At 43.1% G+C, this 25,590-nt stretch overlaps 1 protein-coding gene and 1 long non-coding RNA gene across 3 annotated transcripts in view; one reads left to right on the top strand and one right to left on the bottom strand.

The window, feature by feature from the left end:
* Positions 1-6,936: 6,936 nt before the first annotated feature.
* LOC308573155 lies at positions 6,937-12,918 on the bottom strand. The gene is made up of 3 exons (XR_014001972.1): positions 12,881-12,918; positions 11,885-11,973; positions 6,937-6,992 (listed from the first exon to the last, which is right to left on the bottom strand). It is a non-coding gene; the product is annotated as an uncharacterized lncRNA (long non-coding RNA).
* Positions 12,919-13,216: 298 nt separating this feature from the next.
* Positions 13,217-25,590, top strand: part of LMTK2 (lemur tyrosine kinase 2) — a 54,286-nt gene continuing 41,912 nt past the window's right edge. For both annotated transcript variants that reach the window (XM_081169377.1, XM_081169378.1), the window contains exon 1: positions 13,217-13,610. In XM_081169377.1, the coding sequence (XP_081025503.1) occupies positions 13,469-13,610 (142 nt within the window). In that variant the 5' untranslated portion in view covers positions 13,217-13,468. The remainder of the gene's footprint in view (positions 13,611-25,590) is intronic.

Here is a 25,590-nt window from a genome sequence, read left to right as displayed (position 1 = left end):
AGCTCACTTGTATCCCAACTCCTGTGTCGTCTCCGTTATTTCTACAGGAGCCAATGTAGGTCTTTCAGGACTGGTGTTAAATGGTCTTGGCGGCTGCTCCAGCTGCCGCATTCTGGATTAGTTGTTGTTTCTGGGTCACCTTCAAAGGTAGCCCCACGTAGAGCGCATTGCAGTAGTCCAAGCGGGAGATAACCAGAGTATGCACCACTCTGGCGAGACAGGGAGGGTCTCATCCTGCTTTGGGGAAGAGCATGTTCTTAGCATGCATTTCGGACCTGAAAATTGGCTAAGACTGCAGAAAGGAGGCAGAAGGGGCCAACTTGAATAAAATATTGGGGAGGGGGCAGGTAACCCCAGCATAATTGATCACAAAATGCGGTACCATTTGAATAGCAGTGTCCATCAACTTTGGGGAGCCCGTCCCTCTCAAATATTTTATGGGGCAGGGGGAGAGAAGGGATCTTGACCCCTAGGAGTTGGCTCTTATGAATGGAGATGAGGAAGGAGCCCACAGGTGTATCGTTTGAATGCACCCTTGATGAAGGTTGTAGAGTGGTACCTCGGGTTAAGAACTTAATTTGTTCCAGAGGTCCGTTCTTAACCTGAAACTGTTCTTAACCTGAGGTACCACTTTAACTAATGGGGCCTGCAGCTGCCATGTGATTTCTGTTCTCATCCTGAGGTAAAGTTCTTAACCCGAGGTACTATTTCTGGGTTAGCGGAGTCTGTAACCTGAAGCGTATGTAACCTGAAGCGTATGTAACCCGAGGCACCACTGTACAAGGCAGGAACATGGTCCGAGACCATGAAGAGGGACCTCACTCACGGTTAATGGGGGAGAAATTAACAATATGGGTCAAGACGGGGTGTGTGAATGAAGCAGGGTGGTGTTGTGGCACATGCTCCCCAGTGTGAATTTCCTCAGCACAAATAACCTCCTGCTGATACATTTGTGTGATGACCTGGTGTTTTCAGAAGCACGTTGTGTGAGGAAGCTCACGTGGACAGAATGCTAAAGAGGGTCTGAAGCTGAAATATATTTGTTCATGACGCAGAATGACTGTTTCCTCAAAGCATGAAAATTTGGAAGCAGTTGCTTTGTAGCAGAGAGCTCAGTGAGTCCCTGTGCAAGAGGAGTGGAAAGATAGTTTTCTCTGTATAAGGACTTCCGCTTGCCTTTAACAAAGAGAGGACTGTTTCTCCCCTCTGCCCTGGGCTAATTTCTCAGTTCTCCAACCTAGTCAGAGAATACCTAGGGAAATACCCAATCTTGCTTTGTAGGACTGCCCCCTCCCTCAAAATCCCTCAAAATCTGAGTCAGATTTGTTTCTTGATACCTTTGGGATTCACCAAGCAAGCACAGAAGGTCTACTCCTGCTCCCCCAAGCCCACACATTAATACTACTACTATACTATTACTACAAATTTTTGTTTGTTTCTATGCCACACATCTGAGTGGTTTGCCCCCAGGTGGCTTCCAGCAAATTAAAACACCAATCATTAATAACTTCCCTATAGAGGGCTGCCTTCAGATAGTTGTTTATTCCCATTTTGGCACCTTGATTTAAGGAGCCATTTGGTGCCTAGCTTATATATCTGAGTTTCTAACACTGCCACCAACAGTTAGGCAGCATTTTGTGCCCACTGGGCATGGCCACCACTCATGGGAACCCTTTGCCTGCTTCACAGCCTGAATTTTGGAAACAGAGGCAATGCTGCTGCTGCTTGTCTCATAACCCTTTCTACCATCATTTACAGGATAGTGTCAAATGCTCAAAACTGTGGCTTTTTCAATGCACAGAATCACTCGGTTCTGCTGAGGCATGCCAGGCAGGAAATGAATATTTCAGCAAAGCTGCTGTCACCATATTCATTCCTGGTAGGATAAATGGCTGTCAGTTTAGAATGATTATCAATTTGCCATACACAGTTTCAAACATCACATCCCTTTGATGTTGTAACACAGATGCTATGTGCAGCTTGAATATAGAGGATGTGTTTCTACTTGCAATTAAGTAGTACACTCAGTGCTACAGTGATACCTCGGGTTAAGAACTTAATTCGTTCTGGAGGTCCATTCTTAACCTGTTCTTAACCTGAGGTACCACATTAGCTAATGGGGCCTCCCGCCGCCGCCGTCATGCCACTGCCTCACGATTTCTGTTCTCATCCTGAAGCAAAGTTCTTAACCCGAGGTACTATTTCTGCGTTAGTGGAGTCTGTATGGCAGACGAAATTAATCGACTATGCAGAATTAGATAAGATGACAGGAAGGATTTGAAACCTGCAGGACCAGAGAGTCTCAGAGGACTGGAATAAATATGTGAACTACTTGAAAGGCAATTGTAATCAACAGATTACGCTAGTAGGATTACAAGAAGTTTTGTAAGGGGGAACATACGAAATATTTCAAGGAAGGTTATGAAGAGAGTTACTAGTTAAGATAATTAAAAGTAACAGTGAAATTAAGAAATGTAAATTAAGTGAGAAAGATTGGAAAATTTTCATATGTGATTGATGGAGGTCAAAACAATTGTGTAAGATATTAAATTATGTTAAATGATTGTTGAAAATGATATGTTAAAAATTAATAAAATATATATAATATAGTCGGTGGAAGAAGATTGGAAGAAATTTAAAGACTATTTACAGAAATATTGCAAAATTAATGAATGTTAGAATGATGTTGGATTGAAGTTAAGTGGTTTCTAGCTGTAATAGTATAAAAGAATATGAAAAAATGGATTTTTAACAGGTAAAAATTTAATGCTATAATATATTAAGATTAAAGATCAGGATAAAATAAGGAGGGAAAGGAATTGCTGAACTAATAAATTGAACTGGAATACAAAAAAGGGAGGTATGAGGAGGTCCGGGAAACAAGCAAATGAAAGATAAGTGACAAAAAGATGGAATTGTTTTTAACTGTTTTTTATTTTGTATTCTTTCTTTTTTCTTTTTCATCATGTAAAATTGTGAAAACTTTAATAAATATTTATAAAACAAATAAAAATAAAATATATATAATATAAAAAATGGAACTAAAACGTCCCCAGTCCCCAAACTGGAAGCCACCTAGGCAGAAAGAATGAAGAGGACCTCTCTTCTTTCTGTCAAGGTCATTTTTGTTGTTGAAAGCAACCAATTCAAATGAACAAACAAAAGTGATTCCCCTCTTATCAGGATCAAGCTTCTGCTTTGCATGTCAGCTATTTGCCTCCAGAGAGTTAATTCTTTCTTCTGAGTGTTAGGCTTTGCTCCTTGGCTTTCACTTTCCTGCCCTAGCCTGACAAAAGGTTTTTAACACGACAAGATTTTTTTTTTTTAAAGCCACAATGTTTTCCATTCTTGTTTCCAGGTGCTGTTTAGAATGGAGGGCGATTAAGAGATATATGGCCACATTCTGTGCTGACACGGAAAGAATCTAGAGAATGGCGGCCAACAAAGAGCCCTGAATTGAACAGCACAGTCCTATACATGTCCAAAGTCCATTGAGATTAGTGGTGCACGCTCCCAGGTAAGTGGGTATAGGATTGCAGCCAAAGATCTGGCTCCAAGTGCACGCACACCGTATATGGAAGTGCCACGCCCACCAATCAGGGATGATGTTCTCATCCCAACCAAACACATGGAGGGAGCCAATGAACTCGCAGTCATAGGAACACACCTTCCTGTCCCACAGCCAACACAAGCCATGCCAAAACTCTTCCATCCCACAGGCAGCAGTGACCCCAGTGCTGTGAGTCCCCAAGCATCCCTCCAGGCAGGACCAGCCCAGGACATTTTGCCGCCTGAGGCAAAACAGAGAATGCCACCCCCTGCTGCTCCTCTTCTTCAGCTCCCCACCTCCATGCTGAAAGTGGTAGGGGAAGGAAGAGGAAGAGGCCAACCAAAACAAAAAGTCTATAAGGATTGGAGAATCTTTAAAGAATATTTAGAAAACTATGGAATAAAAGGAAACATCTTGGCAGAATTAGACTGATCCCTGTACAGTGGTACCTCGGGTTAAGTACTTAATTCATTCCGGAGGTCCTTTCTTAACCTGAAGCACCACTTTAGCTAATGGGGCCTCCTGCTGCTGCCGTGCCGCCAGAGCACGATTTCTGTTCTCATCCTGAAGCAAAATTCTTAACCTGAAGCACTATTTCTGGGTTTGCAGAGTCTGTAACCTGAAGCGTATGTAACCCGAGGTACCACTGTATAAGTTTGTAGGGAGGTAAGAAGAAATTATACAAGAAATATGTAACTGTGTGGTGTAAAGTAATGGATAGAGAAAGTACAGTGAGATTAATTGGAAGTCAGTTTTAAATTTCTTCTCTATAGGTTTTATAATTGTGTTCAGTATCAGGAGTATATATGATGATAATTATATTAATCTTCTTGTATCTTATAGTGTGGTGGTTTGTTTGATTTTTCTGTTATCTGTTTGTTTGTTTGATTGTATGTTTGTTTACTTGTATGTATGTCTGTTTTCCCATGAATGTATTTATTTTAAATTAATAAAGATATATTTTTTAAAAAAGAAAGTAAGTGGTAGGGGAGCAAAATAAGGCCAGAGAGAGGCAAGCAGTGGTGGGTGCAGGGCTAGGTGCTGTAGCACTCATGGGAGGCCAGATCTGCTGTCAGAGGTCACCACTTCACCACATGGGCCCTGCCTCCAGGCTCACTGTCTTCTGCCACACACTGCTCATAAGGACTACTTTGGAGTGCTGTCTGTCTTGGATGTTCTAGTTGAGATTCCTGCATTGCATAGATGACACTTGGAGTCCCTTCTGACTTTACAACTCTGTGATTCTACAAGACATAATGGGAAGGATGGAGGAGTCGCCCTACAGAGCGCCAGAGTGGCTCACTTGGTAAGAGACCTGCACAGAAGTCACACTTGTCTTTAGGACCAGGGTTCAAAACCCACCGTGGGGCAGCAGCTAGGAGAGAGAGATTCTTTTGCCAAGCAACCCAACGGAAGTGCTAGGAAACACACCGAGAGGAGCCATAAGCGAACACTGACAACAATACCTTGTTCAGCCCCCACCAGAGCAAATGAGGGGGGCGCAATCGTGTTCACCTTTCGCATGACAAGTCGTGTCAGGGGAGAAAGAGACTTGAAACAAACATTGTAGGGATAGATATAAAACATATGTTCAAAAATACAGTAAAGGTTCGCTATCTATGCTAGCATTTGATTGACGTTGGAGTGAGAATGAGTTGAGAAATAAGACTAAGAGCACATATTGATATAGGAATGCATTAGATAAAATGTAAAGAAATATACAATAATAAGAGTACAGTGGTACCTCAGGTTAATTCTTTCTGGAGGTCCGTACTTAACCTGAAACTGTTCTTAACCTGAAGCACCACTTTAGCTAATGGGGCCTCCTGCTGCTGCCGCGCCGCCGGAGCACGATTTCTGTTCTCATCCTGAAGCAAAGTTCTTAACCTAAAGCACTATTTCTGGGTTAGCAGAGTCTGTAACCTGAAGCGTATGTAACCTGAAGTGTATGTAACCCGAGGTACCACTGTACATTCATTTGTAAAAATGGAATATACAACAGGATAGACAGGAAGTCTAGTGTGTTGGTATGTATATGATTTTTTTTGGGGGGGAATTGTTTTTGTTTTTTCTCTTTTCCTGTTTCATTTCTTTCTAGGTATATAAAATTTGTACATAATTTTTGTATACAAGTTGGAAATTATATTATAGTAAGTCCTGTAATGTAATATGACAACATTTACCAATGTAATATAAGAATGTTAACAAATAAATAAAATGCAAATTCAAAAAAGAAAAGAAGAAAAGAAAAAGAAACACACATTGCAAGCAGCCCCAGAACCGTTCTCCAACCCAACCAGCCAGATCTTCAAGAAAAGAAGTCCCACTGGACACTAACTGAAGCTCACTTCTGTTGGCGCAGAACTCACTTGAGTGCATAAGGCATCCCAAGTCAGAGCCCTACCCAGGAGAAGGAATCGTGAGACTATGTGTTGTTAGAATCAAGGCCCCATTAGCATTCTAGAAGGGTTGGTGGAGCAGACAAGCTGAGGAGTTGAACCCTCAACTGCTGCTTGGTTTCTGATGCTCAAAGACTGCCGGTCTTCTGGACAGCTCCTTTTCTGCTCAGTGTGAGGCCTGTTGATGGCTGCAGCTGCTGCTGGACAGCTCCCCAATTTGGCTCCAAAGGCCAGTCACCGTCCAGCCACAGGGAAGAAGGGTGTGCTGCTGGAAACAGCAGCCCTGTGTGAGGTTCCCTGCTCCTTCCTGGTATTACCCAGTTCAACAGGTAGTTGCTCATCAAGGCTAGACAATTATGTGGAGCCAGATATGAGTCAACAGTGTGATGCAGCAGCAAAAAAAAAGAGCTAATGCTGTCCCAGGCTGCATCAACAGAAATATAGCATCCAGATATGGAAGAACTTGGATATGAAATTTACAGCATGTTACGGTTTAAGAGAAAAATATATGAAAATGATATATCGATGGTATCTAACACTGAGTAAATTGGCAAAAATGTATAAATCTAAATCAAATAACTGTTGGAAATGTAAAGAGAAAGTTATTTTTAGCATATGTGGTAGTCTTGTAGTAAGGTTAAAGCTTACTGGGAAATGATATATAATGAACTGAAAAGGATGTTTAAAATAATGTTTGTTAAAAAAACAACTGGAAGCTTTTCTTTTGGGAATTATAGGGACAGAACTACCTAAACTGTATAGAAACTTATTCATGTATGTTACTACAGCAGCAAGAATATTACTCGCCCAAAAATGGAAAGAATGACTTTTTGGTTGATGGCATGCAATAGTGAGCTTCATAGCCAAGTGGGGATTTGAACCCTGGTCTTCCAGGTCCTAGACCAGCACTCTAACCACTACACTACACTGTCCCTTGGAAAAGCTATTAATGGTGAACAGGGATAATAGTAGCACACTTCAAAGAACCTATATTCGTGTTTCGCATCCTGGATCATAATTCTGCAAAAGGGTATTGTTAAAAACTATTGAAGAAAAAGTAAAAGCATGCTGTTTCTCTGATCCAATTAACCTTGTCTATAAAAAGGCTCTTAAAACACCTCCCACCCACAAAAGCAGCAGAAGCAACGTGGTTGTGATAGCGGTGCATAATTAAGAAACATGCAGCTGTTCAGTAAGATAACCCATTTTTCTTGTACACACGCACCAAAAAAATCAGCTCTTCTTGCATTTCTGTAAATATACCTGCTTGAAAAGTTTCAGTTTACATTAACAGTGCAATCCTGTTCAATGAGATTTGTTCCCTAGTAAGTTTGTGGGTGTGTATAGGAGGGTGGCTTAAAGCTTTATTAATTTTTCATTTTTTGCATCCTGGCCTGTTAGCCTACTGTTCTTGCACCTCAAGGCTACCTGGTGTTCAAAGATTGTTCAGTGATGTATTTGTATATATGGTTTACGTATATATTGTTTTTCAACTAGAGTCCTCAAAGCAGCTAACAACATTTATAAAATGTAACAGATATGTCAGTTTGCACTAGAGCTGTACTCAAAAAACCCAAACAACTGCAGTGGTTACTAACAGTCACAGTAGTTACCATGCATTCTGCTACGAAAGGGTTTATAACCTTTTCTTGGGTTCAGCTCCTGTCAGTTGCAATCCCTGATGTTCCTCATACACCTTGCAAAGTACCCAAACAAAGGGTTGTCACCAACTCATTTCTACTCAGCGTAGACCTGCTGAAATGAATGTGTCTAAGTTAGCTCTGCCTATCAATTTTAGTGGACTTACTCTGAGGAGCCCATCATTCCTATTTAATCGGATGGAGACAAAAATTAAAAATGAATTAAAGGCTAACCTGTTGTGAGTTTGAATCTGAAACCAGATCTTCCATGAGTAGAAGAGTAGGCCATGTATCCTACTCAGTGTGGTGTAGTGTGGTGTAGTGGTTAAGAGCTGTAGTCTCGTAATCTGGGGAACCAGGTTCGCGTCTCCGCTCCTCCACATGCAGCTGCTGGGTGACCTTGGGCCAGTCACACTTCTGTGAAGTCTCTCAGCCCCACTCACCTCACAGAGTGTTTGTTGTGGGGGAGGAAGGGAAAGGAGAATGTGAGCCGCTTTGAGACTCCTGAAGGGGAGTGAAAGGCGGGATATCAAATCCAAACTCTTCTTCTTCTTCTTTACAGAAGACAAGCCTGTATTTGAAGGGCCGTCTAACGCAAGTGTGGTTTAAAGTTAAAAGAACAGTAAGAAGGGAGAACCAAGGGCCTTGATTTTGCTCACCAATCACCTGGCCACAGCCTTCCCCACAATGGTGAGATGCATTATATTTCTATTCTAGTAATTGGGTTGCATTCTGTGTACAGTGGCACCTCGGTTTTCGAACAAAATCCATTCCGGAAGCCCGTTCAGCTTCCGAAATGTTTGGAAACCAAGGCGCGGCTTCCCATTGGTTACAAGAGCTTCTTGCACTCAGCGGAAGTCGCATCGCACATTTGGGTTCCGAAAAAAGGTTTGAAAATGGAAGCATTCCGGATTTTCAGTGTTTGAGAACTGACACGTACGACAACCGAGGCGCTCGGGAACCGAGGTTCCACTGTACTCTCATTGAAAATAATAGACATAATATAATTCCAGTGGGGTCTACTCTAACAGGCATAGGCAAACTTGGCCCTCCAGATGTTTTTGGGACTACAACTCCCATGATCCCTAGCTAACGGGACCAGTGGTCAGGGATGATGGGAATTGTAGTCCCAAAAAGTATAAGTGACGAACAGATAACACTTGTTGGTTTTCAAGAGACTCTGTGAAAAAATAAGGAATGTTGTAAAAAAGAGAGTAAGATGGAGAGGTGATATTTAAAGGCAATATTAAGTTTAGAAATGCGTCAATAACATAAATGTAAACGGAAGATTGGCAGAGAAACTGAGGGAAGTCAAAAAATGATGAATGTGTGAAAAAATGTGATTGGCTGTATAAAATTGTTTGTTCAAAATGAATAAATATTAATATATAAAAAAAGAGAATTGTATTCCCAAAACATCTGGAGGGCCGAGTTTGCCTATGCCCGGCGTATAACTTAGTTGAATACAACCCACAATTTCTTAATGTGCATCTATCTATCTTGGCCAGTGCTTTTTTTCTAGAAAAATAGGTGCCGATACTCACCACAAAGTTGTTACAGTAAGCACAGTAAGCACTGATCTTACCAAATGTACATTTTATGCATACTGATGTCTTCTTTTGTCATCTTTCTTTTGGTGATGCATTACTTCCTTTCTGGCAATGCATAACCGGCAATCTCATCTCCCCAGTTCCTATCCAAACTTCTATCCAGTGCAGCCTATCAGTTCTCTTGATCCCTGAGATCCCCAGATGCTTTGAAGATGCCCTTATTTACAGGTTAGTTAACCTTTAGAAGATGCTTCCATTCTCAATTGGCTACATACAGCACCATATCAGAGGTATTTTGACCAAGCTGCGGGAGGCAGTGGAAGACAGGAGTGCCTGGCGTGCTCTGGTCCATGGGGTCACGAAGAGTCAGACACGACTAAACGACTAAACAACAACAATCAGAGGCCTCTGTCTCGATCACATATCCAAGCTAACACATTTGGAGCCTGATAAACATGCTTTCAATACAAAGATAGCTGACATGTTTCTAAATACTGTTGTCAGCGTTACTATCCTCCCATTTTATACTGCAATTACATCTCAAGCAGTGAAGCTGGAAGCACAGATGGTGAGTAGGTAACTGCTATACAGGGCATATATTAGGGAATGATTGCTTCAAAAGTTTAAATCAGCATGCCAACAGTGTCAAACTTAATAAATCTCACGGATTCTATAATGCCTTTTCTGCTGCAGGATTTGACTAAAGGGCTCTCCTTTTCACATAACAATGCATACATTTTCTTGGATGAAAAGTTCCTACAATGCAATGCTGCCAGCTCTGAGGGTCTCTGGAAAACCTATGTTTGCCAGGTTGTTATCTAACGTTGATGTAATTAGCTATTTTTGTTACATGATTACACTGAAATTAAGCATCTAATTCTGTTAGCCATATTGTGCTTCTTAACAGTGCCCTTTTTTATAAGGAGGATGTTGCTTTAAAGGCCAAACAAATTTTGACTTTTTAAAGGCAGCGAATCCACTTATTGTAGCATATTGGTTTCAAAAGAATTCTGAATCACCTGCACTCTTGCGTAATCTGCAGGTTACGCATCATCAGCCCCCACACCATTTCCTACTGGGGTTATTGCACTAAAAATAGGTGTGGGTGTGGGTTATGGGATGCAGAATTCGTTCCCTGGAAAATAGACATTAAAACTAGCAATGGCTCTGTGTAACGGTTTATTCATACGAGGCCTAATCTGTGCAGTTCCTGAACCACTAAAATGGTCCTACTTTAGCATTATTTGTTTATTTATTTTATTCATGCATTTTTATTCATGCATTGCACTTATATTCCACTTATAGTGAAATTTGCTGCCAAGGAGTGTGGTGGAGTCTCCTTCTTTGGAGGTTTTTAAGCAGAGGCTTGACAACCATATGTCAGGAGTGCTCTGATGGTGTTTCCTGCTTGGCAGGGGGTTGGACTCGATGGCCCTTGTGGTCTCTTCCAACTCTATGATTCTATGATTCTCCAAGGAGCTTAAGGTGGCATACATGGTTCTCTTCCTCCTCATTTCATCCTCACGGCAAGCCTACAATATATCATGAACAGTGGCGTAGCGTGGGGGGTGCAGGGGGGCCGGCCGCACCAGGCGCAACATCTGGGGGTTAGGGTTAGGGGGCGCAAATCCACGGGTTAGGGGGCGCAAACCCACGGGTTAGGGGGCGCAAATTACTTGCCTTGCCCCGGGTGCTGACAACCCACGCTACGCCACTGATCATGAGAGAGACTGTGACTGGCCCAAGGTCACCCAACACATTTCATGGATGAGCAGGGATTTGAACCCTGGTATCCCAGGTCCTAGTCCAACACTCTAACCACTACACCACACCAGCTCTCCAAATCACTATAACATTTACTACAAATTCATGGCGCGTAAGTTCATCAGTGGCTACTGGGAGGCTATGCTTCCTCAAAGATTGGCTCCATATACAAGTTGCTGGGAAACAACAGCAGGAGAGTGCTCTCGTCCTTTAATACCCTGCTTGTGGGCTTCTCGTAGGCATCTGATTGGCCGCTGTGGAAAACAGGAAGCTGGAGCAGGTAGGCTTTTGGGCTGATCCAACGGAGGCCAATGAGAGTTGCAGTCCAAAACCAAGTTGAGGAAGGTCGGTCTAGAGCAAATTGAGTTATATGCAGTTATGCTTACTTAGAATATTTATCTGACTCGGGAACTAACCCAGGGTGATTTCTCCCTTGAGATTTTGGCAGCAGCCTAAAAGGTTTCTCCTCCCCACATCTTCCGTAGGCATCAACAGAATGCTGATTTTTATAGTTTAAACTGTTTTCTCAGGATGGGGGTTTGTTGTCTTGAGTTACTTGTACGCCGCTTGGAGACAATGCTAATGAAACAGTATAGAAACTGTCAAATAAGATCCTAGTGATTAGCCATTTTCAATTTGTACTTTGGTAGTGCGATGTTTTATATGGGTTAAAGGTGTAGGTAATGCATCCTTTCCTGACCTAGTGGCCTCCAGACATTGTTGGACTGTGATTCCCATCATCCCTAGCCATTGGTCAATTTGCTAGAGTTGATGGGAGTCGTGATCCAAAGCATCTAGTCCAGTGATGGCCAGACATGGCCTTCCAGCTGTTTTGGGACTACCATTCCCATCATCCCTGACCACTGTTAGCTAGGGATGATGGGAGTTGTACTCCCAAAACAGCTGGAGGGCCAAGTTGGGCCATCACTGATCTAGTTCTAATGTTGGGGGAAGCTGATGTAGTGGGGTTTCCCACCTAACTAATGAGAGAACAGGTTGTGAGCACGAAGAGGAAGAACCACGGAAAATCTGGAAGAGGAGGGAACTGGGCCTGTTGGTAATGGCAGGACCTGAGGTAAGTGCACATTAGAAGAGCCTGCTGGATCAGGCCATTGGCTCATCTAGTCCAGCATCCTGTTCTCAAAGTGCCCAACCACATGCCTGCGGGAAACGCTCAGGCACGACCCAAGCCCTCTCCACTCCTGTGGTTTCCAGCAACTGGTATTCAAATGCACTACTGCCTCCAGCCATAGAGGCAGAACATCACCATCATGGCTAGCAGCCACAGATAACTTTATAAGCCATAAGGAAGTACTGTACAAAACAATTCCACCTGTGTCAGGTGTGGTTTGAACTAGGGACTCGCTGACTCACAGCTCACACTCTGAACTATTGCATGACATCACCTGTAAAGTCGAGTCTGTTGTACACCACAAACCACTTGCTATGTCAAGGTAATATTAACCACAAAGATACTCAGCAGTGGCCATTCCTAACGAGGAGGTCATGTTGAGTAACCTGCTCTGCTTGTACCAGCATGTTGTTATTGTCACCAGACTGAGGTGCAGAATTGGGTGGAACGAGTTAGAGGATTTACTATGTCATTATCAATCACACCTTCGGTAAATTCAATATTCAGAAAGCCTTTGGTGGAAGAGATCTAAGAAGCGCAGACCATCCAGATGATATTTAACAATGATGGTTTTACTATGAGCTTATAGGGCTGCAGATTTCTGAAGGGAGAACACAGTCTTGGGGCCAAGACTATCTCCAAATTTGAACCCTTTATTTGGGAAGAGCAATCTGACTCCCTCACAAATATAAGCAGGTGTGGGTCTCATCAGTGAGGCGTCGAAAGGGGGGGGGTGTAAATATTTTAAAAATAAAGAAAAATATTGCCGGTCAAAGAATGCGGCTTCTTAAAGGCGCCCGAACTGCAGCACCCTTTTATTTATTTATTTTTAGCAAATCACGCACCGCTGTGGCAGCTCCATCTCCTCTCTCAAGACCCACCCCGTCCCTGCAGTCGCCACGATTGGCGGAACTGGCTGCCAATCACGGAACTAACGCCCTCGGTATATAACACACGGTGCAGCACACCTTCGCCGATATTTTTTTTTTTAGATAAATGTAAAGGAGAGGCTTCATTGGTCGCTCCGCCTGCCAATTCCGGAACAAGCCCGCCCTTTGACTACTGCGAATCCGATTGGCCGAGCCCATCGAGCCGGCTCGAGTCGACCCCGTCATCGCCACCTCCTCCTCTGGAGCGGACCTGGCGGCGGTTGGCGCAGAGGCGTGCCAATCTCCTCCGGCGCCCCGCCCCGCCCTCTCAGGTAGCCCGGAAGATGGCGGCGGCGAGAGGCGCTGTCGCTGCTGCTGTCGCCGGTGCGGACCGCTGGGCTGCGTGAGGCGAGAGGGAACATTCCCCCCCCCCTCCTGCTGCTGCTTCCGCTTCTTTATCGCTGTTTCGGCGGGAACCGATGCCGGGGCCGGCCTTGCCGCGCGGGCTGAGGGGAGACGCGGAGGGCGCCGGCAGGCCTGGCGGCGGGCGGCGCTGAGGGCGCGATGCGGGGCAGGCGCCGGCGGCGGTTCCGGGGGGCCAGCGGGCGGCTGGGCCGGCCTCTGCCCCCCTGGCTCGGCCTCTTCTTCTGCTGCTTCCTGTCGGCGTTGCTGGGAGGCGGCGAGGCGGCTCCTCTTCCGCAAGCAGGTGAGAGAGAGACCCGGGAAGCGGGCGAGGGGGTCGGATCCTGTTCAAGGTGCAGACCTATGGAACTCAGTGGCAGGCCAGGAGAGAAGCAGAGGAAGGGAGACAGGCGACCCCTCTGGGTTGGGCCCATGTTTGGGGAAGACCAACTGACGTTACTTAAAGCCTTCAGTTCAGCGGGGGCAACCTTTACGGTTGGGCCCAGACGCCCCCAATATTTAAAGTAGGCCAATTGCTGTCCGTGGGGCTTGAGCTGCTAAAGGCAAGAAGGAACATAGGAAAGGTAAGGGGGTGGGGAGACAGGGCTGCTGCCCCACTGAAAACAATGGGGCTAAGCCAGCCTTTAAGTCCAACTGAATCTGGCTCCAGTTCTCTCTGTGTTAAAACTGATACATCATAAGATGAAACCCAGGTGATTGTGGATGTGATGGGGGTGGGGTGCCTGGTGGCACTTTAAATGCTAATTGTTAGTAGCAGATTTTTCTTTCCTTTTTGGTGTCCTGGAGGCCTTGTAGCTGTGTGTGTGTTTTATATATTTATCCTCTTTCTCCTGCCATTAAGGAGCTCAGGGCAGCCGACATGGTGGTCTTCTCTTTCCTCTTCAATTTTATCTTAACAAGAACCTTTTGAGATAGGCTAGGCTGGTCCAAGGTTACCTGACACAGTTAGGCAGTTTTAAACTCTGGAGCTGATGGCCCTATTGGGAAGGGGGGGTGTCCCTCTTTAGATGGTATTGCATTACTTCAGTCATTTCAGGATAAGGTAGCCTACCCCTCTCGCGTTGGGGGGGCCCTGCTCACTTCTGCCCCCAATCTTGCCTTGGTAGCACTGGCAGTGACTGTTGTGACTGAATGGAAACTTGTGTCTTCTCAGGCCTAGTCTAACACTTATAATGGCACTGTGTATGTCATTATTTATTAATGTTTATACCTCATGATATTGTACCGTATAACATTATTATTATACCTCAGTATCATTGTTTGTACATAGATGATGTGCAGTCCCTGCTTCGCAATAGGGAAACGGGGGGAGAGAAGAATGTTGGAAATGCTATGTCTCTGTCTCTGTACACACTTCCGTATCTCTCACAATTGCAATTGCACACAGACATAAAGAAAAAATGAGGTAAAAGGAAGGCTATGTTGTCAGCTGTTACTGTTAAGAATGACCACAGTTCTTATTTCATATGCAAACTTAGATCTTGTGTAGAAGTTTCACAGACCTAATATGCCTCTTGCATTTAATGGTTGTATGGCCTCATTTACATTTTCTCTTGTACCCTTGTGTTTGGTATATAAATAACAGACAACCATCCCTCTGGAGTGAAAGTTCATGAAAACTGCTGCAATAAATCTTTTACAGGTGCAATAAGGCTTTTTGCCCATCATGTATGTAAGAAATTCCCATATATGTGACTGTCAGTATTCATAGATGACCAGGATCATTCCTTTTTCATATACATAAAGATTTCTCTTTTGTTGGGCAAAATTTCCCTGTGCTCGTTCTGACTGTATACATAATGTGTCTATTAGCGTAGCTGAAGATGAGCTATAATGACTCAGACCAAGGGTCCTTTTAATCCTTCAAATAAAGCCCACAAGGTGGGCATAAAGACACAATCCCTCCCTCACTGTTTGTTCCCTGCAACCGTCATTTAGTGCCATATTACCTCTGAACCTGCTGATAGACCTATCCTTCATGGATTTATCTAATCTTTCAAAAGCCATTTTAAAACTATCCTCCGGAGCAGCCACTGGCCATTGCCACATCTCATGGATATATCTTCTTCAGTGAAATTACACATTGTAAAGGAATAATTTCCAGAGGTGTTTCAAATGTCAGTCTCTCCAAGGGGAAGAACTGCTTTACAGATAAGTAAGGCAGTTGGATCTGTTTTGCCCTTTTGACAGAGTAATCTTCTGTCATGTCTATAGCTGTATATCTTGGACATTATACTTGGTCTGAAACACAGTTGAAATTAAATATACATTTCTGCAAGTATGTATGGCATTTCCCCTACAGTTTTCCCCAAGCTATTGGATTTTTTTTGTTGTTGCTTCCAGCAAAAGTCATTCCATGCTTACATCGAGGTTATTGGAATGAAGTTTATGGAGAAAGAATGCAACACAGGCATGAAACATTTTATTGGTGTAAAAAATGTGACCACAGGTCAACAGCAGCTATTCACTCTGCTAGACAGGAGGGGTATCTATCAGTTTGAGATTAGCAGCACCCAGATGTGTTTCAGGGGTTTGTGTATAGGCAAGAGAGAAGGGAAGCATGAAGCACGGTGGCAGGTCGGTAGCTTTCACTTGGAGCCTCTTGTGTCCACAAGGAAACAGGAAGTGCAGTTACCTTGAAACTGACAAAGCTGAGCTGCTACTTGTTTGTTGCCTGAGAAATGTATTTCAGTTTTAAAGTATAATTTCCTTCTAACAAATTTCCCCTTAACTCTGTGGAGACTAGTCTTTTAGGGGAAATTGGGCACTGCCAAACCAACCCCAGTTTACTGTCAGCCAGCCCCTACCTGCCTGCCTTCTTACTTACACAGAGGGGCCTTTACTGAAAACGTCATCCTCCTTAGTTTCAGTGTTCCCTTGTAGAACTCAGAAAAGAGGTGGGGGACAAAAGTAGCATTAGTTGGCTTTGCCTGTCACGGGTTTTAGTCCCACCTACTATTCAGGCTCCCTGCCTTCACTCCTACTGGCCCCAATGACACCAACCACCACTGCCTACAATAAAGCTACAATTCTATGCAGACATAATTGGGAAGTGGGAGTAAGCCTTATTTAACACAGTGGGCCTTGCTTCCAAGTATACATGCATTGAACTGAGCTGCTGGTTTACAAATGCTAACTGTCACACTTGAGTAATTTAAGCTGTAAGAATTGCCTCTCTCCTGGTTCGGTGCTATGGTGATCAGATGCGAGGGAGAACAATGCCCCAGACCCTTTGATAGATATTTAATTGAGGGATTTTCAGCAGGTATAGTTTCTCTTACTTCTGTTTGGCAGTTTCCTCAGCTGGTTTAGCTTGTTGTATGTGAAGTTGTACCTCTTGAACTTCCCTCTGGTATGCCACTATTACAGGCAGAGAAGCCTTGTTCTCCTTTTTATCTGGTCCGCTAGAAATAGTGCCTGCAGTCACTGAAGTGAACTACATTCTCAATTCCAAATGCTAGGGTCAGAATGGTCAGCAATACCTGGAGAACACTACTGTGGCAGATAAAGGTAAAGGTACCCCTGCCCGTACGGGCCAGTCGTGTCTGCCTCTAGGGTTGTGCGCCCATCTCACTTAAGAGGCCGGAGGCCAGCGCTGTCCAGAGACACTGCTGGGTCATGTGGCCAGCGTGACGAAGCTGCTCTGGCAAGCCAGCACCAGCACAGCACACGGAAACAGATACTGCCTTACAAAATGGGAATGTGGTGTGGCTGGACACAAAGTAATGTAAACTTCAGCTGGTAGGATGCTGTGTTTTGTAAGAAAGGGAATATATGTCCAGAAGCAGTAATCATAATCATTTCTTTCTCAGCTGAACTCACTTATGCACTCAGAGTTGCACTGTTGTCTAAGGAACAGCATCATGTGTGCTGATCATGTGTTCATGGTCTCTCAAACATCACATTTATGTCATGCTAAAATAAAAGTTATCCCTAATCTCTGTGTTACAGGCCTTGATGATTTGGATGGCTTCTTCCCAGATTTTAGTCATACATAACTGCTGTAACCTGCTGAGTTTGAGAGGCATGCAGTGTTCTTTCCATACTGTGACTTTAATTTTGGGCCTGGCACACATTGTACGTTGCAGAGTCCTTTCCTGCTTACTGTTAGTATAATCTTTTGTTCCTCTGCTGCTGCAGTTCTTTTGCATATCTTCTCTGCCACTTCTATTGGACTGCATCCTTTAAGCGTAGTATTTTTCTCCTGTGTACCTCATGCTACAACATAGACTTAATGGCTCAGAATTGTCTCTCATGTTTTCTTTTTGAAGACTTCTGCCAATTTGAATTATATTTCCCCATTCCAACAATAAGCTTTAAAACCAAACGCATGAAGACATTAAAGTATTCTATTTACAATATGAAATATTAAAACCTCGTTAAAATGACTTGGTTGTGGCTGTTAAAAGCCAGGCCAAGCAGGGTAAGTCTTATATCAGGGGTCGGGAGCCTCTGGCCCTCTTACGTTCTGCTGGACAACACCTGTCATCAAACCTAACCAATGACCATGCTGGATGGTGCTGCTAGGAGTTGTGGTCCCAGCATCTGGAGGGCTGCTGGATTCCCTAACCCTGTCTTGCAGTGTTGCTGGAAAATATTCACACTTGAATTAGAAAGGAACATCCACATTTGTTACATAGCTACTGAGGGTCCCACATGTTCAGTCATGACATACAGGTGTTGATTAATTAGGAGAGCACCCTTAGTTCATCTTAAAGGTAGTGGTGTCTGTCTATAGTTCATGTACAGCTTTAAAATTAGGTGTATCCACAGCTCAAGTTTTTCTGTGACTGTCATTGAGCAAGTAATATTTGTAACATTGCATCCCAGTTCTAAGAAACCACAATTTCCTTCAACTTAGGCAAGCCTATGTGAGCCTTGGACCCACACACTTGCACCTCCTTGTCTTTTGTGTGCTGCTTCTGAACTAATCACAATTTTCTGAGATGTCAAAACCCTGGGTAACAGTGACTTAAACTATGCTTAGTGAAACAAGTCAGAATCAATCCTTAGTTTCAGATCCTGGCTTGGTCTCACACTGTGGTGAAAAGTTTACAGTGTACACAATCTACCGTTTCCTGCATTTGGACATCCTGGGGAATTGTGGTAAATTCAAAGGCAGGAGATTTGAGTCTCCTTCCATAGTACATGAAATAAGGGAAGGGGGAGCATGTGAGCAGAAGACATGTTTCTGCTGCTTCTGAACTGAGTCTATATAGCTGCTGGGGTAACTATTAGAGCTATCTTGTGGTTTGGGCATTAATTGCTCCCCACTCAGTAAACAACCAAAATATTTTATTATACCTAAGGGACCGCCTCTCCTGGTATGCCCCACAGAGGACCTTACGGCCTGCAAATAATAACATCTTGGAGGTCCCGAGCCTCAAGGAGATTAGACTGGCCTCAATCAGAGCCAAGGCCTTTTCAGCCGTGGCCCTGACCTGGTGGAATGCTATGCCAAAAGAGACCAGGGCCCCTGCAGGATCTGACATCTTTCTGCAGGATCTGCAAGACGGAGCTGTTCTTCCAGGCCTTTGGTCACGCTCCAGTCTGACTCCCCCTCTCTCCTTATAAGAACTTGTATGAAAGTGCCCCCCAACTTTTCTCACAGGTTCGTATAAGATCAGTTACAAACAGTTAGGCCAGTGAGCATTTAAGGTTCCCAACCCTAATCTGTGGGTTTTGGCACTAACATAATCACCTAATTTTCCTTTTGCTGAAAATGTTCACATACAAAGTATAATTTTGAAAATTCCCCACATTCTGTCATCTATGCAGGTCTTTTTAGTTTACAAAGGATTGACATTTCGCTCAGCAGCATAGGTGAAAACGGATTTGAAGCCCCTTCTTCTGCCTCCAAACCAACATTAAATTTATTTTCCGTTGCACAAAGTCAAGTGTGTAAAATGTACTGCTGCAGTGGAGATGCTTTATTTCTGCTTCTGTCAAGAACTGCTGTGCATTGCTTGGTGATTATTGCAATGTTAAGAGAACCATATGCATTTATAAACAAGGGTGGCAATGTGCTAGGGAGTCATGGTTGGCTATAATTTCCCAGTATGTTTCCGTGTACACATCTCTCCAGATGTTCTGCTTTACCAAACAGCCATGCTGAAAACGTATTGTGGAAATTGAAGTTACCTTTAATTTTCTAGGCAGTAATATTCCCACTTCTGTATTTAAAGAGTTCATTTTGTTCTTTCTGAACAGTGTGAAGGTATTTTTATCTGTAGGTGTAAGAGGTGCGTTGTTACCTTGCTGTTAATGCAGAATGCTTCTTTGGTTTACCAGCTCTGCATCAACCTGATAACGCAGGGAAACCAAACTCTGAGCATGTTCTATAAATTGGGAATAGGGTAGCATGAGAGTCATGTTTCAATAAATGTAGTTTTGTGGATGCTTAAAAAAGAAATTAACTGCAAGCCTGGGTGATAGGGCATGTTACAAATCAAATTAACACCTTAATGGGGGTGTCTGGCTTGGCAAATTGCTTTTCTATTCTCTGCCAAGCGGTCTGTTCAGCAAGGCAAGCAGTTCTGGCAGAGGCTAGCAGCTCCCCAAATCCTTGTGACCATTTTCAAGGGCTTTTAAGTTGGTCTAGTGTTCATTGTAGTCAAGGCTGGGTATACTCTGTGCCACAAAACTAGGAGCAAGTTATATACCATTTTGCATAAATCTTTTAAGTTGCATGAGTTAGTATCTGGATTTGTATAGAATTTAAAGGGGGAAAGTCAAGATGAGAGAGGGATATATGGGTTGTTTTGTAGGACCTGTGGGAGGTGCAGGCCATTCCTTTTGCCTGGTAACTTACATTTTTGCAAGTTACAGTAGTGAAGGCTTGCCTGCTATGTTACAGCTCTGCATTTCTCTAGCTTTATAGCTCTGCATTTTTCTAGCTATGTCGCAGGTCAGATTTCTGCTTCTTACCTGTATTGCTCCCTGCCCCATTCTGTCCTTGATTGTTCTGTTGCTGAAATATTTTTAAAGGTTCAGTGGGGGTGGGATTGACCTGCTTCTTCTGATCCTCATGTTCTTTTCACAGGAACTGGGAAAACAGAAGTGAAAATGAGCTTCAACTCTCTGTGGCTTTCATAGCTGCTGTTGTGGCTGATGTGGTTAAAGATTTTAAAATACCTTTTTTTGTGTATAAGACTAGGGTTTTCCCCTAAAAAATAATGTCAAAAATTGGGGGGCATCTTATACTCTAGGCCATTTCTCCCCATTTTCTTAAATTTGAGTCCCCCCAAATAAGGAGTGTCTAATACACGGGGGGGGGGGGCGTCCTATAGACAGAAAATTATGGTACTTTTGTTATCTAAATTCTTAACTACCCCTGAAGATATTACAGTGTTTATATTAGCTGTGTATATAATAATGAAGTGACTTGGTTGTCTCCAAAGCACGGCGCTATTTCAAGTGAAAGTTCCTGCATGTGCAGTTTTGAATTTGCTTCTTTATAGACATTGCCAGCTGGATAGTCATTTGGAAGCTGAAGTTAGTGCCGATGCAGAAGCTCTTGAGCTCAAGTTCAGATACTACACTGTTGTATGTTAATCATTGCTTGATGTGACAAAATAAGAATTACTGCCTGCTTTTGGAGGCTGCAGCACCGTTCAGGTGGGAATGAATTTAGAAACCTGAGTCCTGCTCAGATGATGGAGGATAAAGTGGACATGACAGATTGGAACCATAATTTTCTTGTTGTGTGTTTGAACACTCAACCCATGGTTGGGGTTCTAAAGTATGTGTAACAGAGAAGCAGTGGCCTGGTGCAATAGCTACATTTAGCCAGAGAGTTGGCCTAATTGCCAAAGTATATTGAATTAGTCTGTGCTTTGCATTAGCTTCACAGCAGGTTTCTGACAAGGTTGCTTTAGACCCAGCTGTGTGATGTAATTGGTTTACTAAATCCAGTAAAATGGTTGACTCAGGCTGCAATCATAAATGCATTTATGATGGCGTAAACCTCAGTGAGCATGTGGCTTACTTCCGACTAAACATTCATAGGATTGCTCTGTCACATTGAGCTGGCAACCTCTGTGTACCTGGACTGTGCTACACTCTTCTATGTTGTCTGGTATAATACTCTATTAGTGCATGTAACTCCTCATTATAGAACCATTTTCTAATGAATTTATATTAGTAAGCAAATTAGTAGATTTGGTTGTAATCTACACTTGCAAGTAAATCCAGAAATGTCAGTAGCCCACATTCAGTTTTTATTCCTGCTTGCCTATGTATAGAAATATTTGACTACTGTGACATGATGATGGCGTGTGAGAGAAAACATGCACAGTTTAGCAAAGATCCTGGTGCCTCTTCACTTCCTTTTCTGTTGACAAGTGCCTGTTGACAAGCCTCTTGTGTTAAAATACAGATCCTGGGTTCTATCCAACATCTACTCTAAGTGGCACTAATTGAAATAAATGCGCATTATTACTAATTTGGATGTAGTAATTTCAGTGGTTCTACTGAGAGTAAATGTTAGCTGGATACAGGTACAACTTAAATTAAAACTTCATATTCATGTCTGCCCTCATTAACTCAAAATTATCCTGAAGTCTGTCTTACTGACTTAAGAAAATTATAATGCCTTGCTTATTTTGGAACTGTTGCCTTTAATTATCTTCCCTTTTTCTATTTTTAATTATAACTATTGAATGTGTTCCAATCATTGCCAATGATGGGGAAGAAATACATCACAGATTTTCAATAGAAATACGTAGACCTAAATTTAATGTCTAGTGAAGAAGACGCTGAGACCAGGGGGTAATGGTGGGATGCCCATGGTACTCTGTGTTACCTAGGTGCCTCATGTTTTCCAGAAATATTTATTGGCATTTGAGCAGTTAGATATTAAACATCAAAGGGAGAGATCCAGTGGTGTCTGCCCTGCTTTGCACACCCAAAATCTTTTGTGGGGGATTGGAGAAGGGATGTGAAGAGAATGAGGAAGACTCATGCAAGTGGATGCTTATTCACATGAGGCTGATGCCACCCAAGAGTTGTAGGAAGCTGTGTTGGTTCATTAGTATAGTAGCCTTACTGAAAGCAACAAAAAGTCATTCTAAAAACCCTTCAAAGCCCAGGAAAACAAGACGTTCTTTTGTCCTAAATAATATCAGGGGAACTGGTAGTGAATAGCTGAGGGACCACCACTGAGAAGGTCCTATCCCAGGTAGCCACCCATCACCTCTCAAAAGGGGCAGTAACTCAGTGGGACCTTTGATCTTAGTAACTGGGCAGGTTTACACAAGAGTTGACAGTTCTTGAAATATCCTGTTCCCAGACATCTTGGGACTGTGAAGCTCAAAACTAGTCAACTGTGAAACTCATTAAGTAATTTTGATATTACTTTACTAATTGAGTTATAGAGCTGTATTGCTTATAGAAGTTGTGCCTTTTAGCTGATAGGTGTTGCAGTTTAGCTTCTCATCAGAGCAACCCTGATGTAATGTGCAACGATATTTGAGAGAATATTTGACCATGGTCAAAGAGGTAACTGATACTGCTGAGCCACCTGACTTTGTTGACAAGCCTGTTTGTTAGGTTAAACCTACTTCTTGTGTGTTTTAGGTGAATCAAGCAGTTGGAATTCAGACTGTAAAAACAAATTAGCATGTACTCAGCTCTATTTGCAGTAGATGATGTTATTTTTTAAGATACTGGGACATACTTGCTAGGGTTGCAACTTTGTTCATGGACTGGTGAGAGAATCTAGTCTGTTCATCCCTGCAGTTATCTTTCTTACTCCACGAGAGCTTTCCACATCCTTCCACATCTTCCAGCACTGAATAGCCTTTCCTGTATGGAAAGATAGCGTGCATCTTCAGAGTCTCTGGGGGTTTGTGTGTGCATGCAAATATTTTGGTAACTCCTCTACTTTTTGTCCTGAGTAGATTTGTTTTATTGCTTAATACACAGTGGACCCTCTGGATATGAACTTAATTCGTTCCGGGGGTCCTTACGTACCCCGAAAAGTCCACAACATGAGGCGCCATTTCTGTGCACGCGCGTGGTGCGCAGAGCGCTTCTGCACATGTATGTGCTGCGAAACCCGGAACTATACTCTTCCGGGTTTGCCACATTTGCAACCCGAAAGTTACCGTATTTTTTGCACCATAACACTCACTTTTTTCCTCCTAGAAAGTAAGGGGAAATGTCTGTGCGTGTTATGGAGGGAATGCCTACGGGTCGCATGCCTACGGATTTTCCTCCTCTAAAAACTATGCGCGTGTTATGGTCAGGTGCGTGTTATAGAGCGAATAATATGGTACATTACCTGAAAGTAATGGTACTCCAGGGTCCACTAGATGACAGTTGAACAACTTTTGCTATAGGAGGTACCAAAGTGTGTTGAAAGAGTGCTTTGAAATATTTGAAAATATGAGATCCTGTTGCTGAATACACTAAGACAGGAATGAAGGACTCCCATCATCCCTGGCTATTCACCACACTGCCTACAGCTGATGGTATTTGGGGTCTAACAACTTCTAGGGGTTCACAAGTTCCTTATCCCTGCATTGTGGAATGTATCACAAGTTCTTCAACAATACTTTCAGGAGCTTGGTTTTTTATGCACATCTCTTTAAGAGTCATCTATAAATATTGGCATTTTTCTGTGTGGTGTCAAAATTGTCTTGGCCTTTGTGGACACCTGCCTCTGTTTTCTTAGTACCTTCTCTGTTAGCATCTTACATATGCAGGTTTAGACATGTTCATGCACATGTTGCTTTAATGCCTGTCTGTTCTTCAGGGTGGCTTTCTAGTAAAATATGATACATACTTGTGTAAGCATGTTTCCATGTAGTTTCTGCAGGCAAGGATGCCTTCAAGTGAAATGAGGTTTAAAGATAGATGTACTCTTTGATCTTTTAGGGTTGGCTGGTTGCTTTAGAATGGCAACCCTGTCATCTCACTTCCCATATTTTACAAAATCTCGGGGGCTTTGTCTTTGAAAAATGCTGATTGTAAGTTAATGTGACTCTTCTCATAGCTGAACTGATCTTGTGTTAAAACAATGTTCTGTTCTAGTTGTCTCTCCCCCTTCCACTAAAAGCTGCAGAAATATGTGCCAACTTCCTCAAAAAACTAGTTGCTCAGACTTTGCTGCAACTTGAAATTTAGAGGAGTTGCGGGATCTTTCTAAGAATAGGTTGAAGTGTTAGGAGAAATGCAAGTAAAGGCAGAAATACTTTATTCCAGAGTGTCTTTCATCAAAAAATATTTCTGATATATGTATACCATTCCATGAAGAAAGTTATTCCTACATGGGAACCAATACTTGCTATTGGTTCCCATGTCAAATGTGATAAAACAAGTTCAGACTCATTTTATAATTTGAAATGAAGACTTGGTGGTTGCCTTGGTGGTTGAAGTATCTTAACTAAGTATTGGTTAATTAAGTGTTAGTGCCTTGGCTTTTAGATTGTGAAACTGAGAGCAGGGACCGTCTTGTTACTGAGATTTGTCACCCACTGTGGGACCCTTTCTTGGCTGAAGAGCAATGATAATCTTTTACCTTCGTATGTACATTCTGAACTTTATTTGATACAGGAGGTCTTCAAGCTTTAATTGCACTACCTTCATCAATTAATCAATAAGAGCTTTAATAGCAGGTTAGCTTCCTCCACGAGAGGAAAAGATGTGAGTGATTGTGTTTAACGTGTATTTATACCCAGCAAATAAGGAATTCAGCATATTTGATGTCTATATTCAATGACAACTCATATGGCTGGGGATTGTATGTGCATGTTATCTCTTATGTAATGCTATCTTAATGCATGGCAGACTTGTTTTGCCAATACAGGGCCTTGTATGCTTTTCTATTTAATTTTGACTTGTTGACAACTGGGTAACCCTATGTGAGGGTTTGATTAGCTGCTTGTGCGTGAAAACGTGCTCCCTCAGAGTTTGTGCGCCCCCACAAACCTCCGTGTGTGACGGAGCTCCTCAGACATGTCTGCTCTAGTCACTAGTAGAGTCCGACAGTGGCTGTCTGCGGAAGCGTTTCCAACAAAGAAGTTCCTTAACGGAAACGCGTCTCCTGGACTCACGGCGTGACAGTTTCCTGCGAGGTATGGGTCTCCCTATGGGAGACTCCGATACCTCCCCACTGTTTTCGCTGGAAGCCTCCCTGAGCCCTCCCTCCTGCTCGCATTCCCTCAGAGACCCACTCCTCCCCCTGCTGGTCCCTGCTTCAGCAGTTGAGTCTCTTTCATCCTGCCTGAGTCCCTCCACCACCTGATGCTCTGATGGCAGTT

This window comes from Podarcis bocagei (assembly GCF_964188305.1).
Source record: "Podarcis bocagei genome assembly, chromosome: 14".
NCBI classification, from domain to species: Eukaryota; Metazoa; Chordata; class Lepidosauria; order Squamata; family Lacertidae; genus Podarcis; species Podarcis bocagei.
Note: the sequence above shows the minus strand (reverse complement) of the source record. Positions and strands in the feature narration are given on the sequence as shown.